At 44.9% G+C, this 23,048-nt stretch overlaps 2 protein-coding genes across 2 annotated transcripts in view; one reads left to right on the forward strand and one right to left on the reverse strand.

Annotated features, from left to right (window-relative positions):
* Positions 1-787: 787 nt before the first annotated feature.
* On the forward strand, positions 788-7,114 carry LOC311367625 (aquaporin-3-like; the record flags this gene model as incomplete). The annotated part of the gene is made up of 5 exons (XM_084486439.1): positions 788-899; positions 2,809-2,906; positions 4,379-4,570; positions 6,290-6,378; positions 6,937-7,114. The coding sequence occupies 5 exons, from the start codon at positions 788-790 to the stop codon at positions 7,112-7,114; spliced, it is 669 nt and encodes a 222-aa protein (XP_084342565.1).
* A 4,513-nt stretch (positions 7,115-11,627) lies between these two features.
* Positions 11,628-23,048, reverse strand: part of LOC311367331 (netrin receptor UNC5D-like) — a gene marked incomplete at both ends in the record, with an annotated part of 166,265 nt that continues 154,844 nt past the window's right edge. The window contains 3 exons of the mRNA XM_084486158.1: positions 11,628-11,741; positions 12,447-12,617; positions 13,786-13,935. Coding sequence (XP_084342284.1) covers positions 11,628-11,741; positions 12,447-12,617; positions 13,786-13,935 — 435 coding nt within the window. The remainder of the gene's footprint in view (positions 11,742-12,446; positions 12,618-13,785; positions 13,936-23,048) is intronic.

Below are 23,048 nucleotides of genomic sequence, written 5' to 3' on the forward strand. Positions count from 1 at the left end.
ACCACTCTGTTGCCGATGCTTGATGACGATCTGCCTTTTCTATACCATCTTCCATCACAAGGAGCAGTCAGAAAGAGCTCATGTCAAGGATAACTTCAGAGTCGTTATGGCCCATCACACGCTCCGTCTAGAGAACATCTCAATGGCTTGAAGTTATTATCATCTCAATTATCAAAGGTGTCAATCCTGTGTCCTTGTTCACAGCATAGAAAAAAAAAAGATAGCTTTTTCTAAAGTCAAGTGCGGCTTTCTCAGTTTCTGCATGGTCGGCTGTAAAAGATCCACAGTCTCTGAAGCAGAGAGCCGCCACCAGCCCCCACAACTAAAAGGACTTCTCAAAAGTCTGCTGTCCACTAATTCTTTCAGAATGTGGTATTATGTCGACTATTAAATTAGCATAATAGCTATGCTAATGATTATTCAGTATTATGCTAATCACTTCCAGGCATGTGGTGTGGATATGGCCTATTTTTATACGTAAAGTGGCTCTCTTTGAAATCAATACATTGGCTAATAACTGCTCATAAGCCAACGAGTATGTAAATAATATATATTTTTCTCGCTGATTTGCCAGTAATATAACATAATATAATATAAACGTGGAAGAGATCAATTTGAAAAATAAAAGGGTGTAGAACTTATTATCCCAGTGCCTGTGGAGAGGGTATGAATGGGTGGAGACAGAGTCGTACTTAAGTTTGACATTTCTTGAGTAAGAAAGACAAAGACTCAGCCATCGAGTAGCTCACAGCTGCTAGCCTAAATGAAAACTCGCCATTTCCTCATGATGGAAAAGCAGAAGGCAGTTCTTGAGAAGCTGGCACAGATCTTCCACATCAGGCACCTGCTTCTCCAGCAGGGCCTGGCAGAGTGCCTGGGGACCCTGGTTCTAGTGGTGAGTATACAGAGCTGGACGGGGCTGTGTGGTTTTGAGAATAGATCGAAATAGATTGAGCAGACACTTTTATCCAAAGCAACGAACAAGTGAGGCTGGGGGGAATCAAAGAGTACAATCAAACAGGGGGTATCTGCTCTGTACTAAATCAATTAAAACGGAGGGTCACTGATGAATACAAACGTTGACAAGGCACCACAATGCGTTGCTTGACGGTACCTTACAAACCACAGAACAACAATATTACATTTTTAATATTATTTTTTCATGCAGACTGTATTGGGGTTTTATCACATATTTTAGTCTTAATTTGGTAAGGACGTGTTATTAAGTGTAAATGATCGCCAGAATGTTATTGCATTGCTAGTTCAATGATTGTATGACACATAATATGTGGATGTGAATGCGTGACTATCTGCGATAATGATTTTTATTCATTAACTAGAAGATTAGAATATTAATATCTTATCCAAATATGGGCGATGTCCTTTCCAAAGCCTCTCCGGTTGCCAGCACACAGCTTCTGACCTTTGGCGGTTTAGAACACAGCTCTGGATCCTACTGAGATAAGGTCGGCATTTCTTCTGGTCTGCATTTGCCATTACCATTTATAACTTCATCAGATTATTTATTTATGGCTCAGCGTATTTACAAAACTGGTTTTAAATCCCCCGAAATAGATAATCAATGTCAGACCTGTCCGGATCAATTTGAAACAGTTTCAAGACGAGTCGACGAGTACCTTTCAACATTTCCCTTCCTCTTGATGCAGCACATCAATGCACATCATACAATGTAGACAACAGGGCTGTTCAACTCTAAGGGAATGTGGGCCATGATATATAGTTCAAATACTCCACATTATGAAACCAATGAATCCACACCAAGGGAAGAGTAAATAGTGTGTAAGCAGGCGTTCTAGTTCCCCCAGACAACACATCCAGAGAGGACCCCAGCTGGGGGGGTCTCTGAGCCGCTGTTCAAAACACAGAAGAACAGAGAGGGAAACCCCTCCTGGACATCAGGAAGACCCACGCACGTGTTTCCATGTTTAAAGTCGTGTTTTTCAGGTTTAAAGTCCCCCCTCTCTCAAAAAAAAAATAAAATCACAAAAACATCTGCATGACCTTCAGGGTTCAAAACAAAAGACCCGCCCTGGCTGAGAGGGAGCCCGGCGCAGTGGGACCCCCCACCAGGGTGGGGGTCCGGGACGCAGTGGGACCAGTGGGATTCCTGTTTCAGCTCCTCATTATTATGGACGAAGGCGGTGGTGAGTGCAGTATTTAGTGTTTACCCTCCAGGAGTAGATCACCACGCTGTTCACCAGAACGACAGCCGCCCGTCATCAGCACTACACACACTCTGCGTGTCACAAGAATACAAAGAAGATGGAGGAAGGGGAGCGTTCCTCCTGATCATAAAACAACGCAGCGCATGACGGCGTCGGAAGTAAAGACAAACACTCGAAACAGAGCCACCTCCTCGTCCCCACCTCCCGTCTTCAAGGCTACCACAATTTAATTCTATTTGAATCCACCAATCACATTAACAGACAGGATTCAAATATTTTCAGAGATGAGATACTGCTTTGTTCAAGGGTACAAAAACCATCAAACTTGGCTAGTCACACACACACACACACAGGAAAGGGGAGAGTAATTATAAACCTCCCACCCAGTTGGCCCTCCCTCCTGTTACACCAGGTCTCACACGCAGCCCACAGTTACATGGAGGTGGGCTCAGCGCTGCGTTGGCTCTTTGAGGATCAGGGGCAAGAGTATTCTCTAAGAAGATCAGAAGGCCTCCATCTCTCTCTCGCTGCTCTTTGAATCACTGATCACAGCTAAGAGGACGTCTCCTTTAGGAGTCCTGTTTAGAAAGTCTCATGTTTCTGTCCTTCTCGCCCTCCGTAGGGGGTCACCTGAACCCGGCCGTGACCTTTGCCCTCTGCCTCCTGGGGAGGGAGCCATGGAGGAAGTTCCCCGTCTACTTCCTCTTCCAGACACTGGGGGCCTTCCATCCCTGATGTCCACAGAGAACCTGCCTGCTTCCTGCAGCCAGAGGCCCCTCCCCTACGTCACTGAAGGGCCAATCACAGAGAGACTCGTTGCAACAGACGCGGGCGATTCAAAAAAGGACAGAGTGCTTTGTTCCAACAATCCTGCCCTTATAAACTATAAACTATTCAACAGTGAAAATTGATTTGACAATACGCCGTGCCTTTACGTTTGGTTTTGATTATCCCTCCACTGCTCAAATCAGCTTCTCAACGTTGTTTGAAATTTGATCAAGCCCTTTCCTACCTTTCGTTGTGAAGTGGCGCTGTTCTGCACCCGGCACTCAAAGTTGAACATATTTCAGCCGTTAAGCGATGTTAAAGGTCCCATGACATGCCACCAGGTGTGGTGTGATTAGCCATTACAAGCCGTTTTGGAAATCTGCTCCTTACGACATCACAAGTAGGCGTGTCCACCTACATGTGTGCTGGATAGATCAGTCTACCAGCCTACCCAGTGGACTGTAGCAAACGTTGCTCATCTATCTGTCACAAATCTAGATGGACACGGCCACCTGTGATATAAGGGGCAGCACAACAAGGGTACGATTAAATCAGTGTCACACCGATTGCTCCGGATCACATCTCAAGAACAACATACACGTTTAAGAATTGCACACTGTGACCCTGGTGCTCGATAGCTACAGGGCACAGATGGAGCTCTAAACAACTCAGTCCCCAGGCCCTCCCCCCCACTCCAGCCCCATTTAAATGATCATTGTTTTGTGAATCCTCCCAGTGGAATCACTACCCGGCTATTAAAGGACCCCTAAAGTCACTTTTGTAAACTGATATTTAATGGAGAGCATGTGATACGGAACAACAGTTGTACTCACAAACGCTGACAGACGGCAATGAGCACCGCCTTCATCCAATCTGCTTTTTATTGAGTTAGTCCTCTGAAGTGCGGCAGATGCGATTTTTTTGGGGGGAAATATAGATAGGGGGCGGCACTGAGGGGTGGTTTAGCTGTCAAGTCGTTACACAAGATCGTTTTTGGAAAGTACTCCGTTTGCCCTGTGGTGCTTGGAAATGGATTTATGCTGCTTGAACTTTAGATGTGGAAAAAAGGGAAGGAAATTAAACTTGCCATAATTGCACGCCTTAATGCCGAGCAGAAATGGTGCGGATTCCAGAAATATATTGAAATAGAAATGAATATGGTGAAGTATCTGTGAATCAGGGATTATCACTCTGCAGCGTTCAGGTATCAGGAGGTAAACACAAGCTCACTGCAGTGACCGTGTGATGTCTTAAGCACTGCTGGCCTCTTCTGATGCCCTGTGCTTCTGAAGGGAAAGAGGTTCACTTCTTTTTATACAAGGTTATATATATACACACCTTTTGTTCAGTGCTTTTAAATCAAATTAACTACCATCAACTGACATCAAAACCCCACAATGCACTCTGTGTCCGCTGTGTGTCAGGTGATCGGAACGGCCGCACTAATGGTGTGTATCCTGGCCATCGTGGACCCCCACACCAGCGCGGTCCCGGCGGGCCTGGAGGCCTTCGCGGTGGGCCTGGTGGTGCTGGTGGTCGGCCTCTCCATGGGCTTCAACTCGGGCTACGCCGTGAACCCTGCCCGGGACCTGGGGCCTCGCCGGCGGCGTGTTCACGTGAGTAGCCCCCCCTTTAGATACAGTAGGGAGCATAGGCATAGATTTTTTGGGGGGGGGGGACTTCGGGGACATGTCCCCCCAATATTTAGAATAGGTAGATTTGTCCCCCTCAAAAAAAGAATATATATATTTTTTAAAAGGTTGAAAAAGAGGTAAGGAAAAACATTTTGCGGGGCTCAAAACCTTTATATATATCCTTCTGACCTGTAAATACGTTTCCCAATCATTTCAGACACCCCTATAGTGGACCATACCATCTTAACCCTGCCGCACAGTCACACGCGCGTGCGCAGGCATATTTACTCTCGCTCACGCTTGGTCCTTGGATCAGGTCCGGACAGGTTAGGAGTCGTGGTCTTTATACAGTCTATGGTCGCAGGCGCAGACAGTGAGAAGACAAAGCAAGAGCAACAGGTTGGTGTTTGCATTAGTGTCAGGGGCGTAGCTATGGGCAGTGCTTCCGGTGCAATGCACCCGGGGGCCTCATGGGCCCCGGGGGGCCCTAGAGAAAAAAAAAGAATTTGTTGTTTGTTTTTTGTGTGGAGAAGCACTGTGCGTTCACGTGAGGGGAGTGAAACAATATCACAATGAGCTGTGCGAGGATGAGAGGCTCAGTGACCCTGAGAGCCACTTCAGGATCAATGTTTTTAATGCCAGCCTGGACATTATTATCAATCAGCTATGCTAAGTCACTGTCCATGGTTCTAATAATTAATAATTGTGCGGCTGTAGGCCTAGGCCCTATGGGGAGCAGATGCATGTTCATCGTGCACGGGGGATGGGTGGGGCGGATGTCTGGGGGCCCAGCGCAAGACTTGCACTGAGGCCCAGTGCAACTAAGCTATGCCACTGCTTAGTGTCCCATTAACTGTATAGCGGTGACACCACAAAGTATAGAAGTTAATGCCCGACAAGGTGTCCAATTATCAGTAATGAATGAACGACGACCAGACGACTCAAGTTTGGACCACCTGTTTTTTTTGGCCTTTGTTGGTTAATAAATCCTTGTGCAATTTTTCCTGCCTCCTCGTAATTACATTGGGTTTTTACAAAATAATGGATCTTCACTAGTGAGTGAAAGATTAGTCGGCCACAACAATGGCTTTTATTTAGTTTTACATTTTGGATACTAAGGCTATAACAAGGTGTCATTCTCTAATAAGATTCGATTTGAGATGTACGATTCCTAAAAAAAACATCCCAAAACAGTAATGTTTTGAATATGCATAAAGTTATGAACAATACAGTTGAATAATTAATAGTAATTCAAAAATAATTATAATTTCCTATACATAGTAAATTAATTTAGTATTGTTGAATAAAAATTCACCAGAATGCAGGAAATGAAGTGTTTGACGATCAAAATTCTCGAGTGCTGACCTACTGCACTCGTCATTACCTGGCTGGGTAGACAGCCCGTAACCTATGTCTGTCCCTACGTGGTGCGCTGAACTTAAGGCATGTTCCTAATCTTCCCTGAGTACAATCTTACCTATCTAGGGGTTAGGTGTGAGGTACTCACCACAGGTCCACAGCCACCGTAGGCGAACAGCTCCGTGTCCCGCCGCACCGGCACCTCGTCTCCAGGTGACCAGTCTTTTAATTCCACCGTGTATTTATAAATCCCAAAAGGTTCTCTCATCGAAGTGTGGCCGAGCAACAAGTGTCCATCGGGTTACTTTCATTCACTCTCCGACTCTCCCCTGCGGACTCCAGAGACTCTCCACTCAATCTCAAACTCTGAGACACCTGCTCACTCAGCTGTTGCTACTTACCGGTGATGAGCACCTCAACACCGCCCCTCTGTGTGATGTCATACTGACCCTAACCATAAGCACCCTAAACTCCATAAGCACCTCTAACTCTGTTTTATTGAAATATTTTGTTTGCCTTTTTGTGTTGACATTATTGCCATCAGTTTATAGACTATTTCCAAATATATAAACAACGTAGACCTACTCTTATTCCACCTTTGTATTACCAGGCAAGATTTCAAGAAACAGTTCAGTTAACCCTTGGCAGGGACCCGATACCATCCCTAATGAAACATAGTACGTCTGGACACCTCACCGATTGCCTCAGATGAACCGAGTGAAGGATGGAAGACAATGTAAATTATTTAGTTTTGGCCTCATTTTCTAATTTCCTTGCAGTTCAATATTACGCAAACGTAGTTCAACATGCCCTATGTCACTCTTGTAGGCCTACTGCCGCTTTTTACATTTCTCGAGAAACGTTCTACTAAAGAAATAGGGAGAATCTCAGAAGACCTGTCGCATGAAAATATATAGGTATACCTACCTTCAGCTACAACCCAAGCCACTAGAGGGTGCTCTAAATACTGCGGCCATTTGCCTCCACAGAGTGAAAGGCTACTGGTTCTTGGTGCCCTTGTTGGCCCCGTTCCTGGGGGCCGTGGTGGGGGTGGTGGTGTACCAGCTGATGGTGGGCTACAACGTGGAAGGAGAGGCACGCATCCAGAGAAGACGAGAGGAAAGCCTCAAATCTACAACTATAACCACCATCAATGGAGAGGCATAGGAAGCCTTTGTGTCGTTTGTCTCTACAATTTAAATATTTAACGTAAAGGTTTTATTCTGTATTATTCTGCAGATTGTCTTGAAGTATGTTTGATTTATTGATTGAAACTAAAATCCCTTTTAAATTGGCTGATTAATCCTTTAAATCACTCCATATTCGTATGTTCGATTATTGTATATTATTAACACTGCCAATTCTTTTTATAGGAATTAAATATTATTTGTATGCAAGGAGCATTCTGAGAATATACTGATTTCAAAAATATATTGTTTTCAAAATGTAGCTGTATCTCCAAATCCTGAAACTCAGGGCGTTCCGACAAATAACCATTGTTAGCATTTAGATTAAAACAAAGTAAGAAATAAATGAAAACCAAACTCAAAAAGAAAAGTGTGACTCGGTTTAGAATATGCAGTTATATAGAAAATAACAGCCGTTGAAACCAACTGCTTTTCAATTTAAACACATGGATCTTCTGATCTTCTTTTATTTACCTTGGTGGTAGGATGGACTCTGCATGGCATCTCCTGTCCCCTCTCTCCTTTCCTTGTCTCCTCTCCCATTAAGCAAATGAAAACCATATAGTTACATTGCCACAATAGCCTCTTAAGACCATCCCCCACGTTTCACACTGAAGCTCATAAGATGCGTTGTTCAGAAACCTCCAGCCATCAGAAGGACGCTCATGCCCTCTTCGCTCTTGGCGAATCTAGTTGAAAGTAAAGAAAATAAACCTGCTCTGAGGAAAGCCTTCCGTGCAGATTTCTGTTCATCTTTTCACTTTTTAATGCTTTAAAAAAATAATAATTAAGTCCTTAATTCTCGCAAAACTCCTTGAATTCCATGGGACTCCTTATTAGCGGCTTCTGGAACCTTCCACATCAGAGAGGTTTTGAAGAACAAGTAGACTGAAGAATTCAGCCGTCTCTCTTTCCCCTCCGCAGAGATAAAACCAGATAAAGGGCATGTGCATAAAAACGTCCGTTGGGGCTGTGGGATGACAGCGGTGATTTCTGGGGCCCCCCCCGTGTTTTACACCGGGATCTACGCGCTATAGTGTGCACCTCAGTGGCCAGGAGCCTTAATCCTACACAACGTGTAGACGCCAACAGTTATGATTGATGTGATTAATAAGATGTAGCAAGGCACGCCCACTCAAGGCAACCGCACACTGGAAGCAAATAAAGAAATGACAGGGGAACGCGTGGAGGAGTGTGTTCACCGGGTCTGATGACTTGTTCGAGGTCACAGCCCTTTACCTTTTCTCTGTGCATAGGTCAGCGTATGAACGCAGCATATTTCAATAAGTCGTCTTTACAATCCTCCTCTTTACTTCCTATTCTATTCAACCACAACACCCACCACCATGTTATCCTGCAGCCGCTGCCAAACTTAACCCCGACCGCTGAACCCAACCTTAACATTTTCCAACCTCATTTGTTTGGCTTTGGCCGCTAGCCGGAGCCTTTTTAACGGGGCCAGGCGGGAGCCGGCGCCTTGCCTCTGACCCTTCGCTCTAACGCGGTAATGGTGGTCGATGTGGGGGGGGGGCTCCACTCCACACGCCCGTTATTACACAAAACTTTCAAGTGTAATTTGCTTTGGGTTTCCTTTATGTCCACATCTCCCTGACACTTTGGCCTCCTGAGAGGAACAGATAATTACCCCAAAAGCTCACCCCAAAGCTACCCCTTTGAAAGCGCTACTGAAATGTACACAAGGGAGGTACTTAAGTTAGGTTTCTACATACACATCGAGTTTGCTAAAAGCATCATTGAGAATGGGGGTGTGGGGGGGTCGTACTGTGACACTGCTCCATACCAACTAGCGCTGGCTTTACCCAGGAGGACCGGCTGGCCGGGAGGTCAGTCCGTGCTGAGGTCAGTCCGTGCTGAGGTCAGTCCGTGCTGAGGTCAGACTGTACTGAGGTCAGTCTGTGCTGAGGTCAGTCCGTGCTGAGGTCAGTCTGTGCTGAGGTCAGTCCATATTCAGACGCTGTGGCTCCACATTCAGGGCTCTTCTATCAGTTCATTCATCTAATCGATTGATTGTACTTTGAGAATGCGTGCAGAGTGCCGACGAGAGCCTAAGTAAGCCGGTCAGAAGCCCACCGCGGGGTTGAACTCCCCGGGGCCGGCGCTCATGTCAAGACGTCATGTTGTCCCAGATCAAATGTCAAACTCGTCTTCCTCCCGTCTTCGTCTTCCTCCCGTCTTCGTCTTCCTACAGCGGCTGACCACATTTGCACGGTCGGCTAGAAAACCCCAGAAGCATACTGAAATATTTATATGATATTGAATGTTGAGTATTCTAATATTTCCATCTGCTGGAATGTATTGAGAGGATTTGAGAGTTGTAGTACTGCAAAATCCTAAATCAAGGTAGATATACAGTAACCTTGGCCAATGGCAAGTTTTTTCAGTCACGTCTCACATGAAGAACGCTGCGGCTGTTACAATCACAAGGTCTCTCTATAATGACAAATGATTGCACAAAAAATGAAGAAGAAAAAAACCATACTATAGCCTTGATTACTAGGATGCCCATGTCATTGCGATGTGACGTCGTGTTCAAGTCCTACAGGAGTAGCAAACGCACAAACAATGAGGAATCCAGGATAATCAAATGCAAGCTACACTTACATGTTTGAAAAATAATCATGTCTGAAATAGATTGGTCAAAAACTTTAATTTACATTTAACCAGTAAAGAGTATGATTTACATATAGGAAAGACAAGCAGTTGGTTATTTTTAACAGAGTACGCCCTCACCTTGAGCGCAGAGCAGTCAAGGGGAAAGTTCAAGTCGGCGGTATGTGTCTCTAGGGAGGGTCAGAGAAGAACATTTCAGCATTGCTTAAGTTACTGCACGACTTAACCAGCAATACGTTCTTTTGGTGTGAACATTATGCTAATTGAGTTAGTAGTTCTCCTGTGCTTTCAAAAGGTGCAAGGGCAGGAGAAGTGAAAGTGAAACTGAAGAATACCTGGGGAGCAGGAAAATATATAATGCACGAGAGTCCTGGGACCAGGGGTCACTGCAGTCCATTATGGTTCACATTGTAGGAAGGGGCTTCATTTCAAGATGTGCTTATTACTGGGTTGACACAAAGATTTCCCATCACTAGTCCAGATGAACTCCTAGTGGTGGAGTGTATGGAGGTGCTGACGGATGGGTTTTATACTCCTGGTTTTATTGATACTGGAAGAATGTGTCAGGAGACGGTGTGCAAATGAAGTTCAAAAGGACAAAACCTTCTTTATAGACGACAAAGACGCGTGTTAGACGAGTGTTTGGCTCTGTAATTTTAAATTGCTATAGTTGAAGGGCCCCTAGTTCAAAATATATCCCCTTGTGACATCACAAGTGGGAGTGTCCACGCAGACATATGAGGGGAGGTCTCAATCCCAGCCGACCAGTTGATGCAGTCGACCAATCAACTCATTCCAGCAGCTGGCCACGCCCACATTATGGAATAGATAGAAAGGATTCCTTTTCGAAAAACAGTTCATGGTTCGTCAAATGTATAATTGGGGCTCTTTTAGAAACCATCAAAGTAACAAATTCACAAATGCACTTTTAGTATTGTCCAAAACACAAATAACTCCATCTCTTCATAGGTAAAATCAATGCAATTACAAATGGAAAAAAATAAATTAAAAATCCATCAGCAGGTTGATGTGACATTCTAGTCAAACTTTAGCGAAGTGCTCTTTTGACATTTGGAAGTCCTTGTTGGCGTGACCTTTGCTGTATAGTATTACCAAACAGTCCAAGAGTCAATCCCAAATATTACTCGTAAAATGACGCTATTTATCCATCAAAGGCTTCCATGATGGGCACAAAGTGAAGAATTTATGTTTGTGAATAGTTTGGATTTAATTTACTCAGACACGCCAATCCTTCTTCCTCCTTGGGGACATCCCGTCCTCTGATCTACACATGGGAGGGGCCGTACCAAATGTCACCATCAGAAGCCCACATCTGTTACCTACGAGTGGAGCTAGGGGCTAGTGACGTACTTCAGTGTTACTCATGGAAACCGTGTTACCCAACCACCTTGAAATTTAAAGTGTTTATACAATACAAAGTAAGAACATACACACACACACACAAATTGTGACCTTACAAAATCAAAATGGCATGACATTTTTTATATACCGTTGCAATAATTATCCTCTATAGAACATCATAAATTATAAGTTGATGGATTGAACACAACGTTTTGTCATTCATTAAGTTATGAATGGTTTATCAAGGCTGATATGAGTGTATTGGTTAAACACTATCTGATTCAGATTGGGTGCAATTGTCATTCAATAATGTAAATAAATTATTCTGTTATCAAATTGTATTTTATTTTTTATAAAAATATATATTTAAAAAAAGATTTAGAAATAAATGGTGATTGCCATATATCATCCATAATCAATGGCGCAAAAGTATCTTAATTTTCTAAAGTGGACCCAGAGACAACATAGGAGGCAATACACATCTTCTGGACCAGCAGTTGTCAATCCTTGCCCTTGGAGTTGGCCGAGTCAAAGGTGGCACAGATGCGCTGATGGATGGATGGGGGGATCTTGAAGGCTGAAGGCTGGAAGAGAGGAATCGGCCCCTTTTCACTCTGCTGGACAAAGAAGAAGAATGAGGAAGATGAAAGAGGAAAAAAAGTAGTGGAACAATCAGAGAAAAGCAGGTCTAGTCTGAAAACAATGTCTATTATGGTGCGGTTCCACCGGTGCCTTCGGTTCGGTATGAATAGGTTCACGTTTCCACCGTCAAAAGTGGGCGGGGTCCGGACTTAGCCGTGATTAGCCGTACTTATCTCTCAATACTCCTCCGTTGGGGTACTGAGACGTCTGAAAGGGTGCCAACAAGTTCGAGCTACACACGCCGTCCGTTGATTGGTCGACAGAATCATCACATCCGTGCGACGGGGATAATATGGCTTAAACCCCGCCCTACCATAAGGGTACTGTCGGCAGTGGAAACACGAGCCGTAACTGAGCTGGGCCAAACCGCGCCTTCACTACTGGGCCAAGGCGTGCTGGGCCTAAGCGCACCCGCCGGTTGAAACGCGCCATTAAACGACAAGTATATCTCTCTCTTGCTCCGTGGCTTTTTGGAGAAACACAAGAGCTGTTGCTCTCTCCCTCTTTCTCCCTCTCCCTCCCCCTTCTCCCTTTCTCCCTCTCCCTCCCCCTTCTCCCTTTCTCTCTCTCCCCCCTTCTCCCTCTCTCCCCTTTCTCTCCCTCTCTCTCCCTCCCTCCCTCTCTCCTCCCTTCTCTCTTCTCTTTCCCCTTCTCATAATCCCCCTCTCTGGGCTCACCTCTGCCGCCGGCGTGTACACCTGGAGCATCTGCTGGCGACCTTTGACCTGCCGTACGCTGATCTTGCAGGAGAGCTGCGGGGGCGTGGGCGGGGGGCCGAGGCGCTCCAGGGAGAAGGCACACTGCAGCGGGTGGTGGTCCCGGCCCCACACCTGGGCGAACGAGAACTCCTGAGAGAGAGAGAGAGAGAGAGAGAGAGAGAGAGAGAGAGAGAGAGAGACGGGGTCAGACTCAATAAGCACCGAGCGACTGATTGTTTTTTTGTGTTACTTTAAATCACCTTTTTTTTGACCCTCTGAGCGGTCCAATCGATTTCAAAGGGGGACGGATTGTAACTCTCGCTTTTAAGGGGCCGACTAACGCCACGAGACTAGCAGAACGTACACACTACTGTGTAGTTGGCAGTAGTCTTCGCGGTATTTTTAAATGCAACTTTTCTACCGACCGGGTCAGACGTGAGGCAGCGGAGTGGTCGGATAAAGGCAGTTGGCCGTTGGTTTGAGTCTGGGCGTTGTGTAGGCCCCTTTAAACGGCGGTGAAGTCTCTTGAGGACGCGCTCCCCAGGAAGGAGGGGGGGGTGTTGGGGAGGGAGCGGTGAAAGAGGCTTAGTCCGTTAATAAGACGTCATTGGCCGGATCAACATCACGGATCAGGGAGAGGAACACACACACACACACCCCCCCCCCCCCCTCGAAACATCCCTAGGATGAGTGGGGGGTGTTGGTGTCTCGGTCAATGTGTTTGAATGTGCCTCAAAGTTATAATTAAATTTGTGCGTTATGGGTGTTTGTACATTATGCATGTGTAAGTGTGTGTGTATTCATGTGTACGCGTTTTACATGTGTGTTTGTGTGTGGGTACGTGTGTGTTATCTAGATGTATGTGTGTTATGTGTGTGTGTGTGTGCGTGTGTGTGTGTGTGGAGGAGATAGCTCTCGCTGATGCCCCCCTGCTGGGGCGTGCCGCTCTGCCTGTGCTTTGACGTGACCTCGCGGGGACGCGGAGCGTAGCGGTGGGGGGGGGGGGGGGGGGGGGAGAGGAGCAGTCACATGGGTTGGAACAAGGGCCACACGCCTCGCCACGCTGGGTCTCAGAGGACTTCACAAACGTCTCGGCTGGATGCCGTGTGTGTAGAAATGAGTCTGTTTCAGTCTAGTACAGTCACACTGAACACTGTACTGTTGGCCGCTACACTGGAGCCGCTGTTGGTCACTACGAACCTGCACCACAATGTCTGTAGCGCACATTAGCTCGTGCGCACGTGCACACACACACACACACACACACACACACACACACACACACACACACACACACACACACACACACACGGCGTACCTGGCAGGTGGTGAAGGGCTTGATGCTCCAGAGGAGCTGTGGGAGGTCCTGGATGGAGACCTGCAGGCTGAAGCCGTTCCCACTGAACTGCAGCGTCCTGGGCTCCTCCAGCAGACGGCCCCCCCTCACACACTCCAGCACCGCCACGGCCTGGGGGGGTCCAGGGGGAGAGGGCCAGAGGAGTTATCTTTGTACAATGCACACATGGGCTGCGTTCCAGAACTATTTTCCTTCCTATCGCTCGTTTACTATTCCCTGGAAGAGACGAGCCCTTAGTGGTCGAGCAGGAGAAAGGTTAGCCTCATGTTCTGTTTGCTCTGGACGTATGTGTCTTCCTCCCCCCCCCGGTGGACATATGAAGGTTTTATGAAGTAAATAATTATATGTACTGTATATGCGAGTGGTAAACTAGTTTAAACTAGACTAGACTAGTTTAGACTTCTGCTCTCGTTTTTTACATTTTCACAATGTAAATGCCCAATAGTTGTTTGGTACCCGGTTGCACCGAAAAGTCTAGGAAGGGACAGAAAGTAAGTTCACGTTTTGCCAGTGAGAAACAGTGAGCGTTGCAAACGATGGCTGCGGGCGATAAACAACTCCACAATTGGAGAAGACGTCGGTATTGAAATGATAAAAGGTAAAACGATATGCAGTCTCCATTTCAAACTGGAGGATTATGATAGAAATGATCCGTCCGTCTTCGCTGTGGGCCCATTCCCAGATGACAAACACACCAGTGCTTCTAATGCACCAATTCTTCCTGGCTGTATTGTGGCTCGTACAAATAGCCCTGAATGTCCGAAATTTTCAAAATCCACTTCGGCTGTTTCCCATTGCAAATTTGCTTCTGCCATGGTTGGAGGTTTGTGTCGGTCTAGTTCTGTAGCTAAGCGGTGAAGGAACATGGCGGACATTGTGTTTACATCTCGTATGCGAGCTCCCGCCCCCCTCATTCCTTATTGGTAGGCTTACAAATTTGCGGAACTAGTGGTTTGTAGTCCTCGGCCCTTCTAGCAGGCAAGCAAAGTTCTCCTGAGATGACGTCAAACGCGACATTTGACGTCAGAAATGAAATGTAATCAGGACAGCTGGGCGACTGGAGGACTGGGTTAGACTGAGGGAAGAAACACACTTTTTTTAATATTATAAAAGCAATTTTATATTATAGCCCGGTGTCATTGAGAGGTTAAGTGCAGATGTTCTGCGGTGGCAGCAGTAAAAACATCTGCTTTCATCTGGGCTTCAACAGAAAGGCAGGGTGACACCCCGCCCGCTCTACAGCCTCCAGAGCCTTCTGTGTGATCACCCCCTAAAGGCCGCCTCTCTCACTGCGTATTCAGGGACAGATTAGACCAATGGCGATCTGAGGACGAGAGAGCTGAGCGGAATCTGCAACAGAGCGACTATTGGAATACAGTAGTCGTTTAGTACTCGTAGTCCCTTTGTGAAGATATCCTCTTCACAGAAAAAAGCCACTCACTGCAGTCTTCTTCAGATCACTTAAGCCTCCTCAGTGGTTGATTAACACAAATAATGCATTTGTACATCAACTCAGAAGACCTCACTGTAAAACACCCCGTCTGGGCTGGCCAGCTTTACGAACAGGAGGGCAGTTCACTTCCACAAGATGCATTATGGGAAGTATGTGCGAAACATTAGTCTGAATGTAATTATCATCTATCAACATATCACCATGGAATAATAACATGCTGTGCCGATACCATAACAGTGATTACAAATAAATAAAACATGCACCAAAAAAAAGAATTGCACAGCAGATTGAAAATAACGATTCATAACCGTTCAAAGAGAGAGAGAGGGAGAAAACCCACCGAAACCAACAAAACAAATCGGAAGGGGGGAAATAGTCCATCTGCTCAACACTGATCAATATCAATAATGCATGTGTGTAATCCAGATCCACCAACCACAGGATGAGTCTACATCACAACGACAAGGGCGAGCTCAAACTGGAAAGTGCACACCGTGTATCGATGTTTTACTCATTTTGTTATAGACTTTTGTAATTTGTAGCTCTCTCTCTCTCTCTCTGTGTCACAAAGTAGCAGAGAGCAAATGCAAAGTGTACAAGCAGGTACATTAAGGGTTGATTCGTGGGCCAGAGACTCACCAGGGAAATCAATTATCGCAGAACAGGGACAAACGAAACGCTAGCTGAGTCTAACCCTCCCAAAAAAGCAACACAAACTTATAAATAACCGTTCCTGACTGAGAGACGGAGTAACTTAGTGGTAGGAATACAAATACAAGCTTTTGCTGGATTCACGTTCAATCAAGTTAAGTGAAACCATCCATTTGTGAGGAGCTTTAGGGCTGCACCGGCGTCAGCATTCACACACACTCATGGGAGGGGTGTGTGTGTTTTAAATGTTTATCAGCCCCGCGATGGGTAGGTTTGTATGTTTGTGACTGTATGTCCATGTTTTGTATGCTGGTAACCTTTTATTCTGCTGGTAGTTAGTGATGAAACTAGATGTAAAGTTAGACGGATGCATACATAGATACAGTTTGATGCATGTCGACATTTCTTGAAATAATGTTTGTTACCCTTTTGTAGTGCCCACAGAGTGCACTCAATGAATAAAAATTTACTCAACAGAAACAGAGGGAGCTATTAATGAGGGTTTTTTTGTAAATGTGAACGATTTTGCTAATTAGGTTACACAGATAGCCTAGCCGTGTGGCTTCATCATTCATCCAATAGCCATCGACGGCTAATCGTGTCACTGCTGCTAATCATACGGATGAAAAAAATAAATAGCATGACCCTTTAAGTGAACCGCAGTCATTAAAATAAATGCATCGATCCATCCTAATCAACCTTAGCTTAATAGATCTAGGAAATACAACCACTTGAATAATAAATCATCATCTTAATCTCTGGTCAACATCAGCATGTTGTCTTCTCTAATCAGGTTCAGAGTCTGGCTGAGTTCTTCTGAGCCCTTTAATGTTGTCATTTCACACCGGGGCGGTGTGTGTGTGATTTACACGTGTAGGGGAGGGGAATAGTGATAAATCCTCCTCCAGAACTCAACAGCCAGATAATGGCAGGTGTGAATGACTGCAGTATGCTGGCTTCAGCTGCCTCATGCAGGTGTTGATGGTTCTAACCTATTTCATACGGTCTGTGGTCAGACCCTAACAAAGGCCTTTCTGAGGAATATTACAGAAGCACATTTATGTTTTAGTAGTACTAATCGAGACATCCTTTCAGAGGTTGTTTTGAGTGAATACTAAAGCGATCATGACCTTTATTCGTGGTATTCAGACCATGGTGGAAATCCTTTCTTCCTCTTTTGAAGTATTCAGTTGTTCTTAGCATGTAAGACCTGACATTTGATCAAGACTGACCTCACCAAGATGGCTGCTTCGTGTAGATCAACACAGGCTTCTTTCCTTCAACCTTATAATCCTACACACCTCATACCTAAACTTAACCACTAATCCGCTGAAACCGAGACTAAACAACCTATAATATACCATATATAATTAAAATAAAACCTTTTTTTTTTTCCAAGAGACAATAAGACAAAAAAAACGGCATTGCATAAAAATGTAACATATCTATATCATAATACCATCGCTCTTTGCGCAGATATAATTGCCCACTGTCTGAATGCACCTAATTGCGATATCCACATGGTAATGTTGTTTAACGCAATCTCCATTCGTCAATACGGATGATAGGGTTTCAACGACAGGAGACATCTTCTCTGTTACAGGCCTGCACAGTGAAACATGAGCGTGTCCGTGCCTGAAGAGGGGAGGACACCAGCGCTTTGATCGTTTCCAGAAAGAGACAGATTGGTCTCGGGAAATGTATTTATAACACGTTTTATTTGTTGTTTTAGTGATTTTAAATGTACTGCATCTGTATGTCAACGTGATGGGAACAAGACTAGAACTGTTTATTTTAATTTTGATATATTAAAAGGGTGATTTAAAACCCAGATCAACACATTGAAGCAAATGTGAGGGAAGTTGCACAAAACATATTTTGTGCAACTTTCCAAAATAATGTGTTTAATGAGATGAGGTTAAGAATAGGTGGCACCAATCCCACGTATTGCATCACTCTTCCTTCATGGGCCTGTCTGATGGAAGAGTGCTCACTGGCTGTTCAATCATCATCAATACACACCAGGCACTCCCTGTGAGTGAACAGTGAGCTAACGAGAGCGCCATCATGCAGTGCCTTGGCTGGTCATTTTCAGGCTGCGGCCTTCATCCACCACGGCTAGTGGGCGGAGCCTCTGCAAACGGCACTGTTGTTGTTTTGGTTTACTGTTAATAAAAACAGCTCTGATCCTCCTTCCCCCAGCGACGGCACAGCAGCGTGATGCAAATTGGTCACCATCAAATTAATTACGCTGATTATCTTGGAAAGTGGCACATAATGAGGTAAACCCTTTCCTGTCGTCCCGACGACCGCCCCGGTGGGTTTGACCGGGGGCAGTCTGCCGTTGAGCAGCACCCCGGCACGCCGCACCAGCAGCCCCACTGAGAGCGGCTCCTGGTTGTTGTAACGTGTTGTTACACAGACGCACAGAGAGGAATAATAACCTGCCTCACGTTTAATTACCTGCACGTTCATTAGGCTGAGTAGGGGGGGCCGGGGGAGGCAACCTCGCCAAGCATCTCTCGTGTTTGTAATTAAAAAGCCCCGCTTTGGCTCGACGCTTCTAAGCACTGCCCCGCGTGGCTTCACCGGACTGGAGGAGAACAACCAGATGAAGTTCATGTGTTGTAAACTTCAGGAAGGAAGCATTTGGTTGGGGACGTGCAACGTGCAACTCATGTCTAATCACTCAGCAGAACAAAGGCAATTAAATACAGTTTACACACACACACACCCACACACACACTAGCTTCAGTCTCTCCTGAGCATTCATTGCATTCAACGCCTTTAATTATCTACCACTTGTGTAGAAATACGAGCCACGAGGATCGTATTGCATCGCACATATGGTTATTGTAAATTAATATGATTATGAATATAATTGTTGTGCTTGTGATAACTGTTTATTAGGTGTTCATAGTATAAAACATGGATGCATGCATCATCCATACATGGAATCATATTTAATGTATGGACTTGATGCTTTACCACTAGAAGTAAAGGCAATGAGAACTACAGACTAATCAACCAACCATTGTTGTTCATTTCCCATTTGACTCTTTTCAAATGTTCTGCCTACAGGGCTTTGATTAGGCTTTCAACCAGCACTTCACCAAGAGTACACTACATCAAAACAACATACAGGGCCCTATCTTGCACCCAGCGCAATTGACTTTCTACACCAACGCATATATCGCTGCTAGTTTGCACCCGGCGCAAAGCTGGTTTTCCCCCGCAGCAAACAGGCACCACTACACTTGCGCCTGGAGAGGCGGGTCAGCGAAAAGCAGAGGCGTGTTCCGGCGCAAATGATACTTGGTGCTATTTTAGTGATCTAAAAATTGTGGCAATTCAATTGCGCTACTGACTGAAAGATTTCTGGTTTAAATGCACTAGCGGATAGCGCAGTTGGTGTTGCTATTTTGACGTGCCATGGCAGGTGGAACTGCAACATACGCTTACACACGTAGGCTACACACAGCACAAACATGCAAACGATTAGCCTGATTTAAATATTATGATGTCAAAGATTGTTCATATGTGTGAAACTGCATAGAAATAGCGTGTGGATTGTGGAAACATTTTTTTTCCATAGGGCTGCATGAATGAACATGAATGAAGTATAGTAGGCTATGCCATGCGTTAAAATAATAATAATAACAATAATAAATTCGAGCAAAGTATATTCCAGCCTTCCAAAACAAAATCTCGTTTTACGGTAAATGGTTGGTTAAATGATATGGGAAAGAACTGCTGATACAGTGGTAAGTTGTACTTTTAAATCAATGCATCTGCAAACACCGTACAGCAAACACATATGTTCTTGACACAGACATCGTGTACAAGCCCATAACTTTTAGGCTTCATGAGTAGGCCTATTTGATTGTGAGAAAACATAGTTTTACCGAGAGTGAGTGTTTAAAAGAATGAATGAATGAATGCAGGTGATGCTTGGCGCGCGTGTGTTTAAAAACACGCAAACTAAAAACGAAACACATAATACATGGCGATGTATATTAACGGGGGGACACATGCATATTATGAACAGAAGTCGACAACGATAATGTATACACTACTGGTAACAAACGATGTTTGTTAATGTATTGCCGTATATCATTAAATAGACCCACAGTTGCGGCCACAGGACCGCGTCCGCATATCATATATGTGTTAAGTTGTCTTTGCCGCAATTTCCATGACGAATCAGTGTTTCTGAAGTTTAAGTTTAATATTCATGTGGTCATGCATCTGTCTCAGCGGAGACTGAAAACGCGCTGTCAAAATATCAACTCGTCAAGTCAAATGCACTGGCTCTTAAAGGTCCCATGGCATGCTATTTTATGGATGCTTTAATATAGGTATTAGTGGGCCCCTAATACAGTACTTGAAGACGTTCAAGAAATTCAGCCTTGGTGCAGAGTTACAGCCACTACGAGCCAGTCCCACAATGAGCTCTCCACAAACGCACCGTTTTTAGAGGTGCGTTTGAAGGTGGAGGGTGGGGGTGTGGCCCTGAGCAGCTTGCGGCCACGGTACCATGCGCTAGTGTTTACAGTGGAACACTGAACACTCCTGGTGCTCTGGCGGGAGTCCTGGAGCTCTATATCTAAATAATATCATATTATATTTAGATATCTATATAATATAATTTATATTATCATGGTCAAAAGCTGTTTGCGCCTCCGGATGATATTATGAATCTCAAACGACTGCGTCGGGTTCTCAGACGCCTCTGGTTCTTCCACTTCCACGTCAATATTAAGTACAGACTGAGCCGCGAAGTGGAGGAGAAGGGGATTGTTGCCCGCGGTTGTCTGCGTCGGGTTGGTTGGGAGGGAGTTGGGAGCCGCGACATGGAGGAGAAAAGAATTGTTGCCCAGGCCACCCCCGGGGCTGCCTGCTGAACGCTGGCCGCCCCCGGGGCTACTCGCCCAGCCCTGCTGCCGCGGCAGAGGTGCGTTGGAGCCCCGCTGGCCGCCCCCCGGGCTGCCTGCTGAACACTGGCTGAACCCAGGTTATGACGCCACGTATACCGCCCCTGGGAGAGACTTACCTTGCACCCTGATAGGATATGGCGGAGGCTGCACACACGGGAACATAGTGTGCATGCCTCATCCTCACCAAACCATTGATTTAAGTTCTGGGGAGATGGGAGCACATCATAAGTAATATAACTTAACAAACTTCTTATCTACTACCTTCCCTTTAACGATTGAGAGACTCCTAGACTTACTTGGCTTCACCTTCATTCTAGCCCATTGCAGATTGCTATTTAACTTATCCAGCAACCTGCTGGTGCACGGAGCGGTTGACGTCATGGTTGTCATGTCGTCCATAAAAGCCCTAATTGGGGGGAGGCGTGGCCCTCCCTGCAACTTCTCCCCACCCACTACCCACTTAGAGGCCCTGATAATAACCTCCATCTCCATTGTGAAGGCGAGTGGGGAGATTGTACATCCCGCCATAATTCCTATCTCGAGCTGTTGCCACCCTGTGGTGTACTCTGCTGTATTAAAAAAGTTTAATATCCAGAAAATATGCTTTAACTAGGCTTTTAATGCTACCTGGGATACTAAAGTAATCAGGCCTCAAGGCCTCCCATAACAGACTATGTGGTACTGACCCGAAGGCATTAGCCAAATCCAAAAATACAACATGCAGGTCTCTCCTCTCGTGCTTCACTAACTGAATTTGGTGCCAAATCATACTGGTATGCTCTAAGCATCCGGAGAAACCAGGGATTCCAGCTTTCTATACTGTGGTATCAATTAGTCTATTCTTTTCAAGATAACTTGTCAATTTCTGAGCCACAACACTGAAGAAGACCTTCCCTTCAACACTCAGTAGACTAATTGGTCTAAACTGATTAATCTCAACTGAGTCCCTCTCTTTGGGAAGGGACTCAGTTTAGATGAATTATTAATAATTATAATAATTATTATTATTATTATTACACGTTAAAACGTATTTTTATAGTATTATTGTGCGTATTTTTTATAGTATTTTGTGTGTATGCACAATAAACCGAAGACGAACCTTCAGAATCCCCCTCTATCTCACAGAACCCGTCTGAAGACTGGAGGAGACCTGTGACGTCTGCATGGCTGAGTTGTGGACTGTGATGTTTGAGCTGTTATGAGGGATTTGCACTGTGTTGCTGTGTCTCTGGATGGAGGCTGACGGCCCCTAACCTCGTGTTCTGAGGAACTCAGCCCAGTCGCTCAGTGGAAGTTTAGAAACATACACATTTTCAGAAACTTTGAGATTCACATCAAATCAGTTACAAAATCTGCATATTATCACCTTAAAAACGTAGCAAGACTTAGAGGGCTCATGTCTACCGAAGACTTACAAACACTTGTACATGCCTTTATCACTAGCAAGCTTGATTACTGCAATGGTCTCCTTACAGGTCTCCCAAAAAAAACTCTAAGGCAACTACAGCTTGTTCAGAATGCCGCTGCTAGAGTTCTAACAAAGACCAAAAAATGTGAACATATTACACCAATTCTTAAATCATTACATTGGCTCCCTGTATGTCAGAGAATTGATTTTAAAATCATGTTGCTAACCTATAAATCCCTACATGGTTTAGGGCCAAAATATTTAACTGATATGCTTCCACTACATAAGCCTTCTAGGCCACTAAGATCTTCTGAGACCAATCTGTTAATTATCCCCAGGGTCAACACGAAGCATGGGGAAGCAGGATTTAGTTACTATGCAACAAATAGCTGGAATAAACTCCCTGAGGATTTAAGACTTGCCCCAACTCTGACAGCTTTTAAAACAAGACTGAAGACTTTTATGTTTGCTTTAGCTTTCTGCTAAATCTTAAATATTTATTATTTTAACTTTGCCTTTATTTTCTCACTTTCTAAAATGCATTTATTTTAACTCTGCCTTTCTAAAATGTTTTTTAAACTTTGCCTTTATTTTCTATCTATTTTACTTTTTACTTAACTATTGTTTTCTTTTATTGTATGACAATGTTTATATGTGAAGCACTCTGAGTCTGCCTTGTGTATGAAAAGTGCTATATAAATAAAGTTGCCTTGCCTTGCCTTGCCTTGCCTTACAGCAGTTGGACTTTTCTTGTGTTTCCTCGCTTTGTATTGTA

Source organism: Micromesistius poutassou (assembly GCF_964030765.1).
Source record: "Micromesistius poutassou genome assembly, chromosome: 22".
NCBI lineage: Eukaryota > Metazoa > Chordata > Actinopteri > Gadiformes > Gadidae > Micromesistius > Micromesistius poutassou.